This window comes from Cucurbitaria berberidis (genome assembly GCF_010015615.1).
Source record: "Cucurbitaria berberidis CBS 394.84 unplaced genomic scaffold K460scaffold_3, whole genome shotgun sequence".
NCBI lineage: Eukaryota > Fungi > Ascomycota > Dothideomycetes > Pleosporales > Cucurbitariaceae > Cucurbitaria > Cucurbitaria berberidis.
The window spans coordinates 5,532,033-5,550,985 of NW_024468937.1; the positions used below are offsets into that span (position 1 = coordinate 5,532,033).

The 18,953-nt window shown below is 52.1% G+C and overlaps 10 protein-coding genes across 10 annotated transcripts; 4 read left to right on the forward strand and 6 right to left on the reverse strand.

Annotated features, from left to right (window-relative positions):
* Positions 1-155: 155 nt before the first annotated feature.
* Positions 156-795, forward strand: K460DRAFT_377734 (uncharacterized protein; the record flags this gene model as incomplete). The annotated part of the gene is made up of 2 exons (XM_040935005.1): positions 156-366; positions 437-795. The coding sequence occupies 2 exons, from the start codon at positions 156-158 to the stop codon at positions 793-795; spliced, it is 570 nt and encodes a 189-aa protein (XP_040789132.1).
* A 420-nt stretch (positions 796-1,215) lies between these two features.
* On the reverse strand, positions 1,216-2,976 carry K460DRAFT_126303 (uncharacterized protein). The gene has a single exon (XM_040926651.1). It carries the CDS (start codon positions 2,714-2,716, stop codon positions 1,574-1,576), a length of 1,143 nt encoding a protein of 380 aa, XP_040789133.1. The 5' UTR covers positions 2,717-2,976; the 3' UTR covers positions 1,216-1,573.
* A 259-nt stretch (positions 2,977-3,235) lies between these two features.
* On the reverse strand, positions 3,236-4,917 carry K460DRAFT_284855 (hexokinase family protein-like protein; the record flags this gene model as incomplete). The annotated part of the gene is made up of 2 exons (XM_040928771.1): positions 3,236-4,340; positions 4,391-4,917. 2 exons carry the CDS (start codon positions 4,915-4,917, stop codon positions 3,236-3,238), a joined length of 1,632 nt encoding a protein of 543 aa, XP_040789134.1.
* Positions 4,918-5,704: 787 nt separating this feature from the next.
* On the forward strand, positions 5,705-6,462 carry K460DRAFT_282487 (uncharacterized protein; the record flags this gene model as incomplete). Its single annotated transcript, XM_040928575.1, has 2 exons — positions 5,705-5,955; positions 6,018-6,462. 2 exons carry the CDS (start codon positions 5,705-5,707, stop codon positions 6,460-6,462), a joined length of 696 nt encoding a protein of 231 aa, XP_040789135.1.
* A 260-nt stretch (positions 6,463-6,722) lies between these two features.
* Positions 6,723-7,574, reverse strand: K460DRAFT_283165 (adaptin ear-binding coat-associated protein 1 NECAP-1; the record flags this gene model as incomplete). Its single annotated transcript, XM_040928635.1, has 1 exon — positions 6,723-7,574. One exon carries the CDS (start codon positions 7,572-7,574, stop codon positions 6,723-6,725), a length of 852 nt encoding a protein of 283 aa, XP_040789136.1.
* A 747-nt stretch (positions 7,575-8,321) lies between these two features.
* Positions 8,322-9,681, reverse strand: K460DRAFT_377738 (Di-copper centre-containing protein; the record flags this gene model as incomplete). Its single annotated transcript, XM_040935006.1, has 3 exons — positions 8,322-8,575; positions 8,626-9,374; positions 9,422-9,681. 3 exons carry the CDS (start codon positions 9,679-9,681, stop codon positions 8,322-8,324), a joined length of 1,263 nt encoding a protein of 420 aa, XP_040789137.1.
* A 2,448-nt stretch (positions 9,682-12,129) lies between these two features.
* K460DRAFT_283445 (uncharacterized protein) lies at positions 12,130-13,732 on the forward strand (the record flags this gene model as incomplete). Its single annotated transcript, XM_040928655.1, has 7 exons — positions 12,130-12,325; positions 12,387-12,409; positions 12,479-12,707; positions 12,769-12,868; positions 12,923-13,096; positions 13,144-13,242; positions 13,300-13,732. The coding sequence occupies 7 exons, from the start codon at positions 12,130-12,132 to the stop codon at positions 13,730-13,732; spliced, it is 1,254 nt and encodes a 417-aa protein (XP_040789138.1).
* Positions 13,733-13,933: 201 nt separating this feature from the next.
* Positions 13,934-14,816, reverse strand: K460DRAFT_356232 (uncharacterized protein; the record flags this gene model as incomplete). The annotated part of the gene is made up of 2 exons (XM_040931946.1): positions 13,934-14,704; positions 14,763-14,816. 2 exons carry the CDS (start codon positions 14,814-14,816, stop codon positions 13,934-13,936), a joined length of 825 nt encoding a protein of 274 aa, XP_040789139.1.
* Positions 14,817-15,350: 534 nt separating this feature from the next.
* Positions 15,351-16,813, forward strand: K460DRAFT_282809 (mitochondrion biogenesis protein; the record flags this gene model as incomplete). Its single annotated transcript, XM_040928600.1, has 2 exons — positions 15,351-15,789; positions 15,837-16,813. The coding sequence occupies 2 exons, from the start codon at positions 15,351-15,353 to the stop codon at positions 16,811-16,813; spliced, it is 1,416 nt and encodes a 471-aa protein (XP_040789140.1).
* Positions 16,814-17,386: 573 nt separating this feature from the next.
* On the reverse strand, positions 17,387-18,814 carry K460DRAFT_126464 (uncharacterized protein). The gene is made up of 4 exons (XM_040926652.1): positions 18,413-18,814; positions 18,201-18,359; positions 17,704-18,148; positions 17,387-17,514 (listed from the first exon to the last, which is right to left on the reverse strand). Exons 1-4 carry the CDS (start codon positions 18,476-18,478, stop codon positions 17,483-17,485), a joined length of 702 nt encoding a protein of 233 aa, XP_040789141.1. The 5' UTR covers positions 18,479-18,814; the 3' UTR covers positions 17,387-17,482.
* Between the last annotated feature and the right edge of the window lie 139 nt (positions 18,815-18,953).

An 18,953-nucleotide genomic window follows, 5' to 3' on the forward strand; every position in this document is an offset into this window, starting at 1 on the left:
TTTCCACAGAGTGCGCCTTCGTGGTAGCGAGTTTCTTGCACGAGGCCATTTGTTGATATTTACACTCGAAGACGCCTTCACCCCACATTCTTCAGCGGCCACGCTTCACCACAACACCATCCAACCAATTCTCGCGACCAAGTCGCTTTGACAGTATGGTTCGCGTCAAATTTCGCTACCTGGTAGTCAACTTGCTCTACCCTGAGCCTACCACAAAAAGCAACACTCTCCTTCCAGACGTCGTTCAAATCCACTCCCCCACGCCCGACGCCTTCCACCCTGGGCTCCTCATACGAATGATACGAGACCAAGTACAAGACCTATACGGCGACTATGGCATGGGCATGATATCTGCCGGGCTAAAAGGTGTCTATCCCTTTCTCTCAACCCTCGACGTCTCTCATCTTGAACCGCTTCTGACTAAAAATCATGCTAGTCAATTACTACTCGCCCTCCACCAGCACAGTCATAATTCGCTGCCCACGCGACCACTACGAGATGGTATGGGCAGCGCTGACCTACATGACACATCTCCCCAAGCCGATTGATAGGCCAGTTGTTATGCGGGTTGTAAGAGTTAGCGGCACGATTAGGAAGGCGGAAGAGGAGGTTATACGGCGGTCGCAGCAAATTATCAAGAGAGCGAAAGCTTGGGAGGGGAGTGGCGGGCTGCCCATGCTGCAAAGTGTGGAGAAGGCTGTAGACAAGGAGAGGAGGAAGGAGGATGAGGTGTTGGCGCGCGTCGAGCAGGATACCAGTGACGAGCAGGATACCGGTGATGAGATGAGTGAGTAGGAGGAAGTCCGGATTTTGGGGCGAGCAGAATGGCAAGAATCATTGCTCGAGCCATTTGTATCCCCGTCACTGGATGCTACCTGGTTACTGGATTACGACTTTATCCTATTGTTTGCACGAGAAGGCCAGTTCAGCCCTATAGGTGCCCGTGGCATCTACACAGGTAAGCTGAAGACCCCCTGAGGGCATCATGGGCGTAGTATGACTTGGTCTGACACACTTTAGCTCAACTTTCCAGCTACAGCGTTGGTGTGTGGGGAGACATTGTTGACGATGTGAAATACAGTCAACAATGGAGTCGTCTGAGAGTCCCACATAGACCTCAGCCGCTGTGTTCTTCGAACCTAGGCAGCCTACCCAGCTGGACGATGCTCGCTCCAGACACCCGTGTTCTCTCCATCTCTCCCCTCCCCGACCTGGCAACTGTGCAAAGTGTCTCTCGCAGATTCCATCGGAGCACCAGGTCGTGGTAATGGAGGAGGTAGCGAGGTCTATAACATGAGATTGAAACCGGGGCACGGAATGGTTAAGAGTGGTGCGGCGCATGCAGCACACCTTGTTGTTACAGACATCGTCTACTTCTCACTGGTCTAGTCAGCTACATCACTGGTTTGAACAGTAGTATGTTCACTATAAAAGGGCAAAACTTTGACGTGGTCTGAGCAATGAATGGAAAAGCGGAAACAGTATCTGCCTACGATACTGCTTCCTTCTTCATTTATTCATGCTTGTCATATCAACTGCTTTCATACATCATTGTCGTCATCGTTGCAAGCCATCAACCAGGCACTTCCTGCACCCCCGCGTTCCTTCCCTCCTCCACACACACACTCATTCTCTCTTTCCTATTCAACTCTCCCTGCACCATTTCAGGCGACCCAATCGGTGACTGGTAAGGCGTGGCAGCCACACTCGAGCCGGGCAATTCCGAAGGGGTTGGGGAACCACAGCTTTCGACTATGGGTGTACTGTCTAATTCTGCTGTATGAGCGTAGCCTGGCCCTGCTTCCGCATTGTGAGCATAGCTGTCCGCGGCTGCGCCTTTTTCGGGTGGATATTCATTCGCAAGCGTTGCGAGGACGGCTTCATGTTTCTTGTGTTGGCGGCGGATGTAGAAGAGAGTCAAGCCTGCGAGGCCGAGGAGGACTGGGACGCCGAAACCGATTCCTACACCTAGGCCGATGGTTGCTGCTCTTCTGCGCGTAGATGCTGGGGCAGTTGGAGCTGCTGATGGTGTTGATGTTGCGGTCGGCGTTGAGGTTAAAGTACTCGAGGCTGTAGCGGAGCTTGATAATCCACTTGAAGCTGTAGTCGTATGTGCCGACGCTGTCGTTGACGTGACGAGAGGTTTCGTCCGCTCTGCATTCACACTCCAATAACTCGCCAGCCGACTCGACGACGGCAGCGCGGCAATATCGCTGAGCGTGAAGCTCGCTTCGAACGCAACATATTCATCTCCCCGCTTCAGGTCTTCACACCCCGTCTTCCACATCCTCTCAATACCCTCATCCCACGCCCTCTCGTCGCATCCTCCCTTGCCGGCACAGTTAGACGGATGATGGCACAGCCACTTATCCTTTGGCAGGCCCCTTGTCCCGTTGCAGAATACGAGGCCGACCCAGTGACTCTCCTCCGTATCAAGATGGCACTTTTGGGGACAGTGAGGGTCCTGGAAGGAAGCATCTGTGCAGCCGTATTGATATGTGACCTGCGTGTCGCTGTCAAAGCAGGCATTTTGCTCAAGGCACTTGTCTCCTACGCGGCAGCAGGAGTAGTGGGATGATAAAGTGGAGGGGTAACATGGGATCAGGTCATCCGAGGCAGGTTTGTTGGCATCGTAATAGCAAGGATGCGGTGTTCGGGAGAGAGTAACTGGAAGGAGGGTGACGAGGTAGAAGGCTGAGATGAGATTGAGGTGCATTGAGGTTGTTTTCAACTCGCTGTGGATTTGATTGAAGTAAAAGGGGGCGTTGAAAAGACTGAAGGCAGCGTCAGATGGGAGAGGGTAAAGGAAATAGCGAGATGAACGAAGTCTTGATAGTACACTGACGTAAAGCGAAGCTACGGAGCGGTGTGAGCACAACAATCAATCACTGTGGCATTGAGAAACCTATCGAGTGGATGTAGACGAGGTAGTCAATATGTTTGTACGATGCGAGACATGGCGTTGGTCGTTCGTTGTTTCCTAAAGTACATCTTGGCATGGCTACTGTGTATCCACTCCCCATCCGTGCCTCCTCTGGCTTCCCCGCGGTCGGTGTATATCATATTAAAGCAGGGAGGGTCATGATATCCAAGCCTGGGGATAGTGGGTAAAGTCATCCATGTCGCGTTTTGCACGCCGCTCGGAAAGACACTAGAGGCTCAGCTGCATGGCGCCGTTGCGGTTTATTGCACTTGTGTTGATTCTGCTGTGAGACATGCCAGACTCATGCCAGACTCATGCCATGTCATCTGTCATCCCTGCTAGAACTCCAGCCCCAACGAGGCCTCCCTCCAGCGCCTCCTTCAGGGTGACTCTTGTTGACGCATTGGCTGCCGATCCCTCGTCTACGAGGACATCTATCCACTTCTGACAGGTTTGTAGCCACTTGGGGTACTGCGAGATTGTGCCTCCGGCATATGCAATGACCAGCTCTTCAATATCTCGCTTGCCGCTTGTTCGAGTTCCATTGCTGGTCGATCTCGACTTTGAGGGGTCTTCGATTTCAACATCGCCTACACAGTCTAGGAGCCCAACGCAAGCAGCAGCAATCAGTGCTGAGGATCGCTGCTGGACTGCCTCCGCGATATCGCGTATCAACTCGACCCTGTCTACCGTCCAGAACGAGTCTGATGAGTCTGTCGTTGGATATGTCTTCTCCAATTCTGCCTGTACGACACGTCCCCCTTTTCGCGCCACAACTTCCGAAAGAAACCTTGTTGGTATAGCATTTTTGCTCTGCAGAGACGGTGGTATTACCGCCTCTGGATCCCGAGATAATGTGTCTACAAGCACTAGTCGTACAATCTCACCGAGATAACGCCCAGAGGTCATGTATTCGAAAGGTTGGAAACCTGGGGCGTCACTATTCGCGTCAAGTGTCAGGTCCCATGGCGTCTTGATATTCAGGTCGATCAGCGGTTTATCTGTGCCGCGAATCGTCCACTCGGTATTGATAACAACGGTTTCGGTAGCATCTGGATTCGGAAGACCTCTCCTCTTGGCAGGGTGTAGCTTGTTCACCTTCATCGGAATTGTCGCGTTCGTTCCCGTCCCAACGATTAATCCCATTGCTACTCTGCTATTCGGTGCAGCTTTGACTGCATATGCTAATGAAGCAAATGTTGCAACTGTGTCGTTGGTAATGGCCGCTACCCGTATTTTGGGCAATGCCAATGTGTTCTTCTTGTCGGTAGGATCGCTTGTGGAGTGACCATTAGCCCTTGGTACTTCGCAATGTCGTGCATATCCAGCAAGCAGCATTTTCCCCAGATTGAGATCAGAAGTGATGGCGAAACCTTTCCCCATGGGTAGTAAAGTTGCTTCTGAAAGACGAGTCTGTCTAAACTGCACGTTAGCGCAACTGTATAGTTGCTCAAGGCGGACACTTACGCCATAGGGAAGCTGAATGTGATGCCGAGTAAGATCTCCTCTCCAAGCGGAGAGACGACATGCTCAGTCGCCGTCTCTTCCTCGAGAGCATCTCTGACGACCTCTGCAATGCAGTCACCTATCCACGAAAACAGGTCTTCAGCCTGATCCATCTTCAGGTGATCCTCAATCGGCCAATTTCTGTCATGGCTTCTCTTGATCTGAGCGAATACATTCTCCCCGACAGTACTACTCCGCTCATGATCGCTACTGGCAGGCCCTTCTAGCTCCCCAGCCAATTCGATAAATCCAACTCTTAGATTCGTCCCACCGACATCGATACTCAGGAACTTGCCTTTCTCTTTCCCAGTCGGCAAGGCAGTAACAGGCGTAACCAGAAAATGCTCAGTAGATGTCCTGGCCAGGTCGGAATATGTCGCGGAGAACCGGTGCGCCAAGTCGAGCAGCGTGCTTGTATTGATGAAGCCGGTGAGTGTTTCAATGGCATTTGCCGCATCAGCGTCGTGTCGATCATAGACGTTGGCCATGACAGACTGGAGTTAGATCGAGTCAGCAACGAACGCTGACAAGACGGCAAGATTGCAATGGCCCTCACGCTACAGGCTAGCAGTAACCGGGTGGGCTGAAATTGCGATTGACTAGGATCAACCGGATCTAAATACGATTCTATCCCCAATCTCAGAGCAACAATGAAGTAAAAGAAACGTTATATCTAAGAAAACCCAAATAGAAACGCTACGCGCCCTAGAGAACTAGTGTTTGTGACAAGGTGGGATTCGTGCTACCCTTCCGCAATCGGCGTTGCATCCAGGGGAAGCGCACACTCTGCGGGGAAATATCATGCCGTGCTTCTAGCCAGTCCAAAGATAGATGCCGGACGATTCCTTGTATGTCGGCTTTTCGCGAAGGGCAAGCACATGTGATGCAAACGCGACTAAGGTGCTGAAGTAGACCTGTGTAACACAAAGACACATCTTGCTCCAACACCAATTCCCATACATACACCGTCAGGCTATCTATCTAGTACCGGGGCCATTTGCCTGTAGTTCAGCCCTTTGTTGTTGATGCGCTATCAATCAGCCTGCATCCACAACACCTGGGCACTTATCAGCTCGTAACCTAGTCAAGGCTGAAAACGCGCCCATCGCATCACCTAAGCCGATCTTCCAACCCCGAGCCATCCTCTGGCATTAGCGAGTAAACCTACATAAGCCATCCTACTCCGTTCCGCCCCTAATGGACTCTAAATCACCCCTCTTTCCTCCCTCCCAGCCGTCCGGCCAAGAAGATGCGAATGCGACTCAGGACGTGACAATGGCCGGCCGCCGATCCTACAAATCCCGCTTCCAGCTCGCGGCGGTAGCCATCCTGATCAGTCTGTTCTGGCTGGCGCGGACCTGGACTTGCGACGAAGAGCAGCACCTCGAGGTAGATACCAAGGTGCCGCTGGAGGTGCACATCATGTCCAAGTGTCCGGACGCGCGGGACTGCTTGAAGAAGCTTGTGGTGCCGACCATGTCAAACGTGTCTGACAAGGTAGATTTCAGGCTAAGTTTTATCGGGAGGTACGTACATGAACCTGTGATAGATTGTCTGCGAACAGTTGAGCTGACTTTGCACTGCACAGCGTAACAAACGACGATGACGGCGTCCAATGCAAACACGGCCAAACCGAATGCCTAGGCAACATCCTCATGCTCTGCGCCGCGTCCGAATACCCCGACCCCAAACTCTACCTCGGCTTCTCGAACTGCCTCATCAGCGACTACCAGGAAATCCCCGCGAAATCCCTCGCCCAAGACTGCGCGTTGGAACATGGTCTCGACTTTGAGGTGTTGAATGACTGCATGAGCAAGGATACGGGCGCATACGGCATGGGACTGCTTAGAGACAGCGTACAACATAGTAAAGATGTGGGCGTGGAAATCAGCTGTACGATCCGGCTAGATGACAAGGTTAGATGTGTATATGACGACGGGGAGTGGAAGGACTGCGACGGAGGGGAGAAGCCTCAAGATTTAATCCGCGACATTGAGCGAAAGTACGACGAGGCCCAAGGCTGGACGTACTGAGTGTACAAAGCATAACCACGGGAGCGATGCATATTTGGCGTTATTTTTTGGAGGCTTTCTCAGACATCGTAGAGATGATACCCAGCACTGGTTGACGTGTTCTGCACATACGGCACGACACGAGTGGATATTTAATGCATCAATCGTTAATCTTGAACAGAAATTTAAACTCCTAATACCATGCAAATCCAACCCATGCAGTACTCCATGCTAAAACACACAAGTGGATTCAATTGCCATCCTCTTAGCGTGACCACTACTCATTGAAACTCCCCGAATTCCCCGTCGTCGAATCCGAGGTCCTGCGGCGTTGGGTCTGGGCTCCGCTCGAAGCTCTGCCTACTCCTTCTCCTTTCCTCCTTGACGCTTTTGGCGCTGGGAGGGGGAGGAAGAAAGCCAGCCCCACCACCACCACCACCGCTTCCCGGCGGCGGTTTTATACTAAACAGCGCTTCCTGCTCGCTCTTCTGCTGCTCCGGCTCACTCTGCTCCCCTTCATGTGATCTTGACCGCCTACCCTTTAGACCACCGAGGTTTATCGATATCGTTTCGCCCGCCTTGAGACTAAAGTCGCGCTTTGGCTCCTCGACCCCTTGTTGTGATGACTTGGAAGACGGCCGCGCACCGGGCCCAGCTGTTGCCGTGGGGTTGGCTTCGAAGCCTAGCACGCGCCGTGCGTCTTGCAGTGCGATGCTGAAGTCGAATGCCTCGGACCGTTCCTCGAACCCCATGCCCAGCACTGCTTTGCGCCCCTCGCCTACCACTGTGATGGCGAAGAACCGGCTGCTGTCCAGCGCTTGTTCGACTATGCGTTCACTCGTATAGGGCGCCGCGGCGAACAAGTCCCCATTTTTTGGATCCTCCAACAGTATGGTTGTGCTCACTTTCTCTTCATCGGCGTTTTGTTCGGAAGGTATGGACGTCTCGACGACGCGTAGCCGTGCGGTGAAGATCTGCAGCTTGTTGTTGTTTGCTGTCCAGCTTGCAGCTTGGTAGCCTTTTGTGGAGGTTGCGGGTGGGATTTGGTATATGTGGACCTTGGGTGCAAGGTACAGGATACGTTGGATTGCGGTGGAGGGGAGCGGGCGGCCAGTCAGGGGATCGAGATTCATGGCGGAGTTATATACTGAGCTTCGTGCTGAGCTGTTTTTTGCTGCTCAAGTAATGCTGAAAAAATAGTTGTGCGTTGAATATGTGGTGGATGTGGCAGCGCGGGAGGTTTCGAGGTAGCTATGTTTTGGCGGGGTAAGCTTTCGCAACCTCAACCGCCAATTTTCGATTAACTTCCGATCTTAGAATCAGAAAGAGGGGTTCCGACCTAGGAGCCGCGACGTTTCCATTGCAATCTCTAATTAGTCGTTTAGTGGGCGTGGTCGGGGCGGTTGGAGGGCATGGCTGCGTTTCGGTACATCCAGCGGTGATGCGTTGGCAATGCAGGGTCCTCTGGAGAAACCCCACCCATTCAACCTCAACCTCAAGCATGCATCTCGAGTAACATGACCGAGTAGTGCTGCGGGTGATTGTCGAATCGGCCCATGGAGCGGTGATTCAGATCGCGTTTCTGCTTGTCTTGCTCTGTTCGCCGAGTGTGGGTCGGAGAGGGCCTGGACGCTGAGGAATCGTGAGTGTCAAATGTCAATTCAGACTGGCATGTCATGCTTGGATCAGCCTTCTCTTACTTTGACCCTTGTGCGACTCATTTCGAAATCATGGCCTCTCGTTGCGTTTACTCTTTTCTATTCGTCGCGTGTGCACAACTCAATTTGTACAAGGACTGACTCATGAACTGAGGGAACGCGTGGGGATGAATTGTATACATTCAAGGTCTAGGAGGAATTAAAAATCGTATGTACGAGTGTCTAGATGTACGTGTAGCAGAAAGGTCCACCCATAGTGGTCATTGCGTCTCCAACCGTGATTGTGCCTGGGTACGCATAGCCCAGGTTCATCGAATCAGTGAGCTTGCTCTCCGGCGCCGAAGGATTCGCAATGAAGGTGGTACCATAGATCGCATTGGTGCGGTCTGAGGGGTTCAAGTTCTGCCACGTCCACCACGCGCGATCGATTTGTGCGTGATGGAAGTAGAACCAGGGGTCACCCGGGGAAGTAAAGACTGGAAGTATGTCAGTTTGTGTCCCACATGCATGTTACATGATTACTTACAGTCGGAGCCCGGGTCACCGCCAATAGTGAAGTGACCCGCGGTGTGAACACCCATGAAGTTGTTGGTGAAGGCATTCTCTCCGCCTTGCATGTCATACCAGAAGGTCTTGATATCAGGGCTATTGAGCAGCTTGACAACCTGCTCATCGGTAGACCATTGGCTAGAGACCCAAGGGGAGATATCGCGCTTCAGGCAACGAGGGTTGTACCCAAGTCCAACGTTGGGATCGGTGAAGTTGGTAATCGGGTTTGGAGGCGTGCAGGTGAGGTCAGTGAAGACAGGTCCAAGGTTCACAGGCCAGTCCTTGAAAGGACCCGAGGCTACACAACCTCCTCCAGTACCGTGCGGAACTTTTATCTTGGGCTCGGCATTGGTGGGGATGCCGTAGTAGGTCTGGTTCGTGCATCCAAGGACACCGTTACCGCTCATGGAGGTATCAGAACCGTCAAGGGCAGGAGACTTGGACGGATCATCTGCCCAGCGAGGCCAATTGTAGTAAGGTTGCTGGCCCTTGTAGCCGCACTCATTTCGAAGGGTCTGCTCGTAGGCCCAGGTGAACCAGCGGTGCCAGGCGAGGAAGTTACCAGTGTTGTGGATCGAGAATGTCTGCTTGATATGGGTGCCGACGAAGTCATCATATCTATTTTGGCAACCGGGGCAGTACGACTTGGGACTCTTGGGGGGCAGCTTGGACAAGCATTTGACGGCGGTGATGTAGTTCTTCTTCTCCGATGTTGAAAAGGTTGCCCTGCTTTTGTTAGCTTCTCGTCTCAATGTTGATTAGAGGAGACTTGCCATTCTCGTCGCACCGAAATGTTCAATGGATTGCATTTCTTCCATTGGTCGGGCTTCTGGGTAGCCTGGTAGATCTGCTGGTTGATACCAGCGATGCCCGCATATACATCAGCCAGTAGGATCTTCCCTCCAAGAACGTTGAGCGAGGTGTCCTGTCTCTTATCAAATGAGAGAGCAGGAGAGACCCCCTCCAAAGATGGCATGGCACTGGCAAGCGTCGCGGGTGCCAGCCACCCGGCGGCAAAGAGTGCGGTACGCATGTTCGCTTGTTCGGTTGGCTAAAGGGTAACAGGCGGAAGGCTTGAGGGCTTGAAGTGAGGAAAAAAGATCAACGAGAAACTGAATGGGTTGCGAGCCTTGAATAAGGTTCTAAGTCGAAACTCAGACGCAAGGCAGGATCACGCAAAATTAATATTAAGTTATAATGGATGATGGGAGAACGTGGCAAGCGATCTGTACCTACTTTGACGCCGCAATAACCCTTCAAATACTTGCAGGAGCTGTGCTAGCGTTTGCCCCCTTCTGAGAAGCCTCTGCACGGTCAATGAATTCCGATATGACCATTGTCATCTTTCCCCAGAGAGTCGGTCTGATTGTTCCGCAAAGCATCGAGTCAGGGCAAGGCATATACATGTCCTTAAAGAGTTCCAGTCGTTCTGATCGATAGTGCTCAAGCCCTAGAAATTTCCTTCCTACGCAGCTGACAAGTCGCTATCACCGTTTGAGCTGCGAAATGCCGGTTTCGCACTGTGTGCCGTCCCTAGCTTTGTCGTGGCGTATTCAGGATCCATATAATATTTAGGGTTGCATGAGTCTCGGTCCGTATAATGGATGAGAATGCACATATGAGGCGCAGTTGAATCTTGCAATAGATTCCTGGAACCTATGCGATCTTCTGTAATTGGCTGCTAGTACACTGGATCTTTCGCTTACAATGTTCTGTAGGTAGACAGGGTGTTGGATTCGTCGACGCTATCAGGGGCCCTTCGTATTCGCGGCTGCACGACGTCTCTTCCAAGCCGCGTGGCGGTTATTCAATTCACTCTCCCGTGCCTTCATCCCGTCGCCTCGAGGAATAGCGGGCGCCACGGTGGAAGGGAACTGACTCAGTACAAAGTGATCAGTGAGAGGAGTTTCGGAGAGAAAGTCATTTGGATGGCTTGGTGGCGTTGCCCTTCTTTAGCAAGCGACTGGGCATATTATCTGCAACACCTTCTCGCACAAAGGCTTTAGGCTATTAGCCAACATGGGACGGGTGAGCGAGCTGAGGAGGTGCCTTCTACGTTCCATGTGAACGCCCGGCGGGTAACGAAGCTACCAATAGTTGTGACTAAAAGCAGTGGAGGTGTTGCTTTTTCAAGCTTAGTTTGCGTACCTGGTAGACGCGATGGAGGGTCTCATCAAAGACCTGGTCGTCCATGACGGAAACTGGGGAGACGGGTGGACCGACGAACGGGTGGGAATGGGTTCGACGGCCCGCCAACGTTCGGGGCTACTGCCACTACGGGCAAGCGTAAACCAGGGGAGTGGTACCTTTCGCCTAACGTCACTAGCACGATCCTTCTCTGTGACTTCAAAGCATTCACCCGCTTTGTGTCTTGCCTGACCGTCGCTTGCAACGCCGACCGACCTGGATTTGGGGTGGGGCTTGGATTGGGCGTCCGTGGCTCCTTTTTCCCGCGGATCGAAGCAAACGAGAGTAGGAAGGAAGGCATGGAAATTGCTAGGCTTCTCAGGCAAGCTCAATTACCCCGGGAGTTTTCCACGCTCGGTACCTGGACGCAATGTACCGAAACATAGCCTCCAATTTCTCTGCTGTCCGTCGTTTTGGGAGCCTCTATGCTACGTTTGCTATGCTTACGTTCTACGGCTAGAACAAGGTTGGCTGGCAGGAGAGGTAGCCACCGACGACAACGACACCGTACACATTGTCTCCAGGCGAACGGTAGTAAGAGCCCTAGGGGTGGCTAAACACTTATTCACAGAATCTCACTTCTGCTTCGAACCCAAAATTGTCTCGTCAAGATGAGAATATTCTTGCCCGTCGTGGCAGCTGGTGGGTTTCCTTCCGCTTCGATGCTGTTTAGCACCGGTAATTTTCCTCAAACGCTTGCCCCCTTGAGCCAATCCACCCCCTCCCTGGAATGTGAACATCAGGGACTCGGGACTCGCCTTTTCCACTACATCGACCGCTTAATTGAATTCAGTCTCCTCTTCTGCTGCATCACCTTTTGGTCGTAGCAATGAAGAAAGTAGATTGTGGGTGGTCTCAGAGCGCAGCAGTGAACACTAGCGAACTGAATTTGTGAATTGCTTCGAGTCTTCTAAGCGATGCTGGCCTCGAAATGGATTCCATGCCCGGTCTAGGGATCAGCCATGGCGGGCGGAGCTGTCGGCCTGCACGCTAGTCTCGTCTTCCCACGCCACATGAGAGTGATTGGGTATCTAGGTCGCTTTCCCTGGAACACCGAAGGCTCCCAAGCTACCCTGTGGACATTAAAGTTTGAAGCTTTGCATACACGAGCGAACTAGCTTACGAAGAGTTACAGGTACCACCCAGCCACGGTTTGTATGTATGTTCCTGACTACGACAGGTTGAACCTGTAGAAGAGGTCTTAAGGAGTGCCCCAGTGTCCTGGGTATCCCTCCAAGGAACGCGATCTCCATATCACTGTGCATTACTTACGACGGATTCTTTGACCGCAGACATGGTCTACCGCTTGATTTCTTCGAGGCAAGCGGGAGGCCCTCCTCCGGTGCCACCACGGTCACCAGAATACATGGCCGAGAACCAGGCCCCGCGATTGCTGGCAGTGGAGGGAACGCTTTTCGCATTGGCAATGATTACGGTGTTGATGCGCTTCTATGTTCGCATATTTATGCTGAAGACCTTTGGCTGGGATGGTACGTTACAATCACACTTACACATATTCCTACTCGTTATTGACTTTGTGTGTCATTGCAGATTGGATGATGGTGATCTCGGCGGTATGTCAATGCCCCTCCCTCGGGTCCTCTAGATCAACGAAAACGCAATCACTAACTAGCAATGCATAGTCCCTTAACATAAGTTGTTTAGGGCTGTTCGTCAAACTCACCCATTTGGGGCTCGGACTGCATGCCGAAGCATTCCCACTAGGAAACATCTTGCTCTTCTTCAGGTACATCTACTTCTACTCGATCTTGATCATCTCTGCGTACAGCTTCATCAAGCTCTCGATTGGCTTTTTCTTGCTGCGATTGGCAGACCGCACGAAATGGAGGTCGTTTCTGATTTTCATGCTGGGTGAGTGGCCCCTGGAGTACTTCCCAAGTCTGAATTTTCAGTATCGCTGACAAGTTGATAGTCTTCATTGCCATGTTTACGATCGGTTCGACATTTGCCATCATCTTCCAGTGTCAGCCGGTGCGAGCTGGCTGGGATTATCAGCTACGGCCACCTACTGGGTACGAGGCCGTCAAATCCCTGGAGTGCCTCTGTCTCAACTAATGCAATACCAGAACCGCCAAATGCTATGCCCCAGATATCTTCAAGAATGTCGGAGTTTTCAACTCATCTATCAACATTGCGACTGATCTTGTCTTCGCGCTCATCCCTATACCCATGGTTTGGAAACTTCAAATCAACATGCAGACACGGATTGGTCTGGCAATCATTTTGAGCCTAGGTTTATTGTACGTTGAAGGAGCTCGAAAAAGGATAAAGCTAACAACACGTACAGTGCCTCAGCAGTAGCCATCTACAAAACGCCTATGCAGTATAATTTCTTCAAAGAAACCGATTGGTCAGGGCGAGGATCGTGGTACTACATATGGCAACAGTACAACCTCCCAGTCCCCAAAACTCAACCCACATGACCACTAACACATTTCACTAGGGTCGAGATGCACGTTGGTATCATCGCAGCCTGTCTGCCAACACTGAAGCCCCTCTTCTCGAACTTCTTCGGCTCACTGCGCACATTCACCAAAGGTCGCACAAGTCGCACAACTGGCTCTGGCATCAGCGCACCCTTCAAGTCAAGTGGATATGTGAAGCACGCCGATGACCAAAGCAACGGAAGCTTTGCCATGAAAAACTTGAGTGACGGCTCGCAATCTCGATCAAGGGACCCATATGATGAAGATGCTGTTCTAGGCAAGGACCCATTGTATAGGGCGGAGACAGGAAGGGGAAGGCATGGCAGGGGCAGAAGTGACGCGGGCGAGAGTGATGAGAGTATTCTGAGCCACGATGGGCCTAACACGCGGAGGAGTTTGCCGAGGGGTATGGCTATTGTCAAGACTACGGAAGTTAGTATTCACCGATGAGGAGACAGCATGCGTTGGGCTAGATTCATAGCATCTCGGTCTAGACTTTCTCTGGAAAGTGTTGTAGTCGTGTTTGATGACGATCAAAACATGTCCGAACAGAAGTATGTAAATCGTTTCTTGCGATGTTCGAATCTTTGTCTATTCGTGTCTATAGCCTCTATGTCATCAATCGGTGTGTACATCTATGTCATGAGCCGTCTATTTTGCCACAGCGACGTTGATACCAGCATCCCCCCTCTTGTATGCCTCATAGCCCTCCGTCGCGGCCTCCTTCACTGTCGCCTTCCCCTCAACGATGGCCTTGCACTTGGTCAGAATATTCGACCAATCCTCAAACACTGTAAACGGCACATCCTCCCTCGCACAGTAACTGATCAAATCATGGCCCTTCTTCGCAAACAACAAATCCGTCTCCCTCGCAGCAGAAAGATCTGAAACGCCGTCGCCAGCATAGAACATGACAGGCCGCTCGTCTGCTGGGAGCGAGGAGTATTTGCGAAGCTCGATGGACTTGTCGTGGCCGAAGCCAGACTCGGGGTGCCTGAACTCGATTTGCCAGCCTCCTTCTTGGTTTATGGATTTGCCTGGCCGCGCACCGACGTAGTTGCCAAGGACCTGCATTTTGCTCGCATCCGGGCCCACCAACTTCTCCAACAGAGCCTTTATGATGGGCTCCATGCCGCTACTCAGCACGACCACGGGAATGTTGTTGGCCAGCGACCACTGGAAGAACTCTTTGAAGCCTGGATCGAGCTTGATGTTGTCGACGAGGTACTTCATGCACTGGTCGTATGGCAGTTTGACCGAATCCATCATGTCGCGAAACGAGTCTCGGAACGAAACGCGGTCGGCGAGGCAGTCGAGATTGCCCTGGCGGCGCTTCTCGTGGCCATAGCCGATGTTGTCGGTCAAGGTGTCATTGCTATCTTGGAGGGTGATTGTGCCATCGAAGTCGGTGAAGAAGATGTACTACTATGTCTGTGAGCATTCCGATTGTCGGAACTGGAAAGTGTGCGACAAGGCATACTTTTGGGTTGGTTTTCATAGCAGGAAGATCTGCAACGGCATTGTGGACACCCATGGTGAACAATGAGAGACTGGAAGGCGACGAAGGTGACGAAGAGGACCGATATGGCAGGATAAGAGGTGTAAAAAAGGTTGGAGGGGCACTAGGATACCCTTATGTGGCTATTCCGGGCGCGGAAAAGAAATCAGTGATCGTCATCCCGCGCGTCTTGGCGTGCCAACCCTCAACGCGAGACGTGCGGACCTCCGACGTCGTTGATTATCTTTCATTTGTATAAACGTCACTGTCCCCAATGCGAAGGTGTGCCTTGTGATAGAAATGCGGCCGCTGCTTCAGCATGCTTCGCGCTCGCTTACTGCCAATGCGACCTCGATAGCGGATTCATCACGGCCTATTAGGAGCTTGGTTGGCAGGACATCGTCAATATGCATGCGATGCCAATACCGAGCTGCTTCTACGGCTTCGCAGAGCCAGCATAGAGCCCAGTCGAGCTTCATTATACCGGAGAAATGGTCACGGCGACCGTTTTCGAGCTCGACGAAATGGCTAGAGGAGAGGAAACCATACGATTCGTCCAAACCCATTTCAATGCCACCGCCCGCATCCGAGTCGAAGCCAGTACCACGGTCCGAGGATACATTATCAGAGAGGCTTTCGTCTCTAGAAAATCAAGCGCGCTGGCAAAAAGAATCAGATACCTTGTTGGAAGACCCGCCGGTGAAGGGGAAGGCGCCGGAGAGTTCGGAGACAGGACCGGAGCTGTCGGGAATTGAAGCGCAAGAACGTCTCCAAGAAGAACCAAGAGCGACACTCAGAAAGGATGATACTTCAGATTCCATAAATCGTGTACCTGATGAACAATTGCCATCACACCGGGAGAGGCAGAGATGGGACTTTTCCAAGCGTTTCTCGGATTTTATGGATGACCTGCTGCCCAAACTGGCAGTCGTGACGCAAAAGGTCAACACATACACTGGCACCGACTACTCGGGTGTTGCCGCCCTGAGGAGAGAGATCAAGGAGCAAGGTACACATCACCCATATTTGTGTGAATGCAAGTCTAACAGCCTCCAGAGAACCTTGTCAAGACCCGCCGCCGTGCGATAGATACTGCGAAGCAGGCTCTTGACATCACGCTCGCCCACCAAGCCTCATCCCAAAAGGAAGTGGTTGCTCTTCTCGAGCGCAAGCACTCGTGGGCCGCCGGTGACCTCGAACGTTACATGTCTCTCATTCGCTCAGAACACATCAACGACCAGGCAGTTCGCGAAGCCAAGGAAGCTGTTGACAGTTCTGAAAGCGCGTTGGAAGAAGCAAGAAGCCAACTTGAGAAAAGAGAGCGGGCCCAATACCATGAGGAGCAAATCTGGAGTGATACCATTCGCAGGAACAGTACCTGGGTTACCTTTGGGCTTATGGGCGTCAATATCTTCCTGCTGCTGCTCAGCCTCGCGATCCTCGAGCCCTGGAGGAGGAGGAGAATGGTGAAGGAGATCAAGAATGCGTTGGAGGCACACAAGACGGCTATGGAGGCAGTACCTGCCCTTGCCCCTACCCTTGTGGCGACACCAGCACCCGGTTCGGGAAAGGAAGACCTGACAGGAATTGATAAGGTTTTCGACGAAAATGCACCAGTTCAAACTACGACGCCTGCACCTGCCGTCACTGAAGCGATCATCGAAGCGTCACCCCCGGCAGGCACGGGCGAAGCAGTGAATGCAGAACCCAGCTCAGTCTCGGATGCTATCCCAGAAGAACTCGTCGAGCCAACCCCGGACCCAGCAGTTCCTGGTGCTGCGCCTCTCACACTAGATGAGGCAGAACTTTCGCCGCAGGCAAGTATCAACATTGCCGAAGAAGCGTCGACGAGTGACGGCGTAGAAACCAAGCTCCAGAGCTGGCACGAGAAGGTCACCGCTGTGGTTCAGGATGTCGTCAGCGACCGGGTCATATCAATTCGCCGGGTCGACTATACTACGGCTATCCTTCAGGGTGCCGCAGCCGGAGCGGTCATCACGGCAGCCATCATCGCCATGCTGAGGCCGAATTGAGCATTCTTGCACAAAAGTGGAAGAGGGGTCGATGTAACGCTAGCCTGCTCAGTATCTGCAGGTGTGCCCACTGGAGACGACGTACTGGAGAATCAGATCTCGGCATGAGAAGTATGTGACTAATGTATAAGTAATATTGTATATAATGCTATATATCACACTCGATTGGAAGATAGCTCCCACGACTCGATCACAAGTTGATCGTTTAGAGAAATTTTACCATTCATCAGCAGCCAGCTCATAACCATTTGTGCACTAAGAGTATGTATAGACGATCGATAGGGAGCTCCGGTTCGAAGCTGGATGCTGGGATTACATCGCGGGCCTTTTAAGGGAGTAAGGAAGGTGGGGAGAACGTGGAAGGACAGAGGAGGTCTCTTGACACAAGCTATTCAACTGTGTACCGGGTATCAGAAAGCCCGAATCCCTCCAAAACAGCCCGAGCAGAATACCAACCCTCCTTGTAAAACGCCATAGGCCCCTTCATTATGCATCATGTCGTAAAGACATTGGCCCCTTACGTAGTGCTCCACAAAGCAGCAAGGGTAACCATGGTCCAGTATCCGGTAGCAAGAATGTCCCAACCGCACCAATGACGCCAATCCTTTCCATCGCAATAACCATCTCAATACTCAGTCGAATCGACCACACCAACAAGCTTCTCAAGCTCTAGCCGCTGGTGTGCAGCCAGTCCTGAATACCTACTCATAAGTACATCAGTTATCTCTTTCACGTGACACTCGCAGAGTGCGCAGTCCTGGCTATGCGTGGGAGAAGCTGATATAGTCAGTCCGTCTCCGCTATTAGCCAGGCTGCTGGTATCACTGGATAAGTGTAGAAGGAGGAGTACTAGTAGTAAAAGGGGTAGAAAGAAGGAGGGTAAGACATACGATCAGCCCTATGTTCATCATCCAGGTACTCTTCATTCAGCTCCTCTTCCTTAATGCCCTTGGCGTTGCCCTTGGGCTTGGGCGTAACTTTCGCTTTCGCAGGCTTAGCGCGTTTGGGCTTCACGTCTTCCTCGCTGGCGTTGATCTCATCGTCGGAGTCAGCCTGGAACTTCTGCTCATCAGTGGCAGGAGCCTTCTTCTTGGGCGGGGCGCGCTTGCGCTTGGGTGTCGGGGTATCGACATCATCATCATCACCAGGGATGGTAGCATTCCGCTTCTTGGGGGTGGACTTGGGCTTGGTCGGGGTATTTTTGATTGGAGGGCGAGGGGATGCACCGGGAGGAGCAACGCCCTGGTCAAAGGCTTGCTTCATGCGAGAGTATCGCTTGGACGCGGCGCCAGAAGTGGTGTTGCATTTCGCGGCGATGTCGGACCAGTTCTTGGCCTAAAGGACTGTCAGTCAGTGCCCCCCAGTTTGAAGGGTAAAGAGTACTTACCGTATCATCCTTGCTGTGCTTGACACAGAGCCAGAGAAACTGATAGGTTGAGCCGCTGGTGCTCTCACCGTTCTCCATCGACTTCTTCAGGCGAGACCAGCGCTTCGAGACGGCACCCTTGTTGAGCTGGAGGGCGTTGCCAACAGCATCCCAGTCGATCTTTTTAATTTATTAGCATGGCAATTTACATGGCGTGAGCTGAAAAGACTCGCCGTTGGCGGACCATCGTTGGTGAGCACGAGGTACAGATACTGAACGTTCTCTGCTTCAGTCGGCATGATGATTGTTCACTGTTGTCGTTGCTTTGGTCACTTCTACCGCGGTCGCTCTAGAGCCGATAATACTGATCAAGACGCTGTTGTTGCGTTTAGAGGTTGCTGTTGGAGCAAGAGACAGCAGCAGACAAGTCAGTCTAGTAAACACCTTATATATTATAGTAAAGGCAGGGTTCCACAAGGCAGCGACAGGAAGCGACGCGCTAACATAGTTAGCGCATTTTTATGCAGGACTATAGCCTCTGACGGTAAGGGTGAGGGGGGTGCGGGCGAGTCTGAGGGTGTCTAAGTGAAAGTGAATGGCAGCAAGGAGGAGGGGGTAGAAGGGCAGACAATGAACAAAGGAGCGAATATGCACTTTAAGCTAATCAGATGCTACTATAGTAGTAAAAGAGTCAATGCCGAAAAACGTAGAAGACCATGAGGGATTGTTGATATAGTGGAAAGACAATCGATGCACCAGACTTCGGGAAGCATT

Coding starts and splice junctions, on each gene's coding strand:
- K460DRAFT_126464 (XM_040926652.1), bottom strand. CDS start 18,478: ATGCCGACTGAAGCAGAGAACGTTCAGTATCTGTACCTCGTGCTCACC. Junction 18,360..18,412: donor CCAACGATGGTCCGCCAACG/GCGAGTCTTTTC, acceptor TAAATTAAAAAG/ATCGACTGGGATGCTGTTGG. Junction 18,149..18,200: donor AGCACAGCAAGGATGATACG/GTAAGTACTCTT, acceptor ACAGTCCTTTAG/GCCAAGAACTGGTCCGACAT.
- K460DRAFT_126303 (XM_040926651.1), bottom strand. CDS start 2,716: ATGCACCTCAATCTCATCTCAGCCTTCTACCTCGTCACCCTCCTTCCA.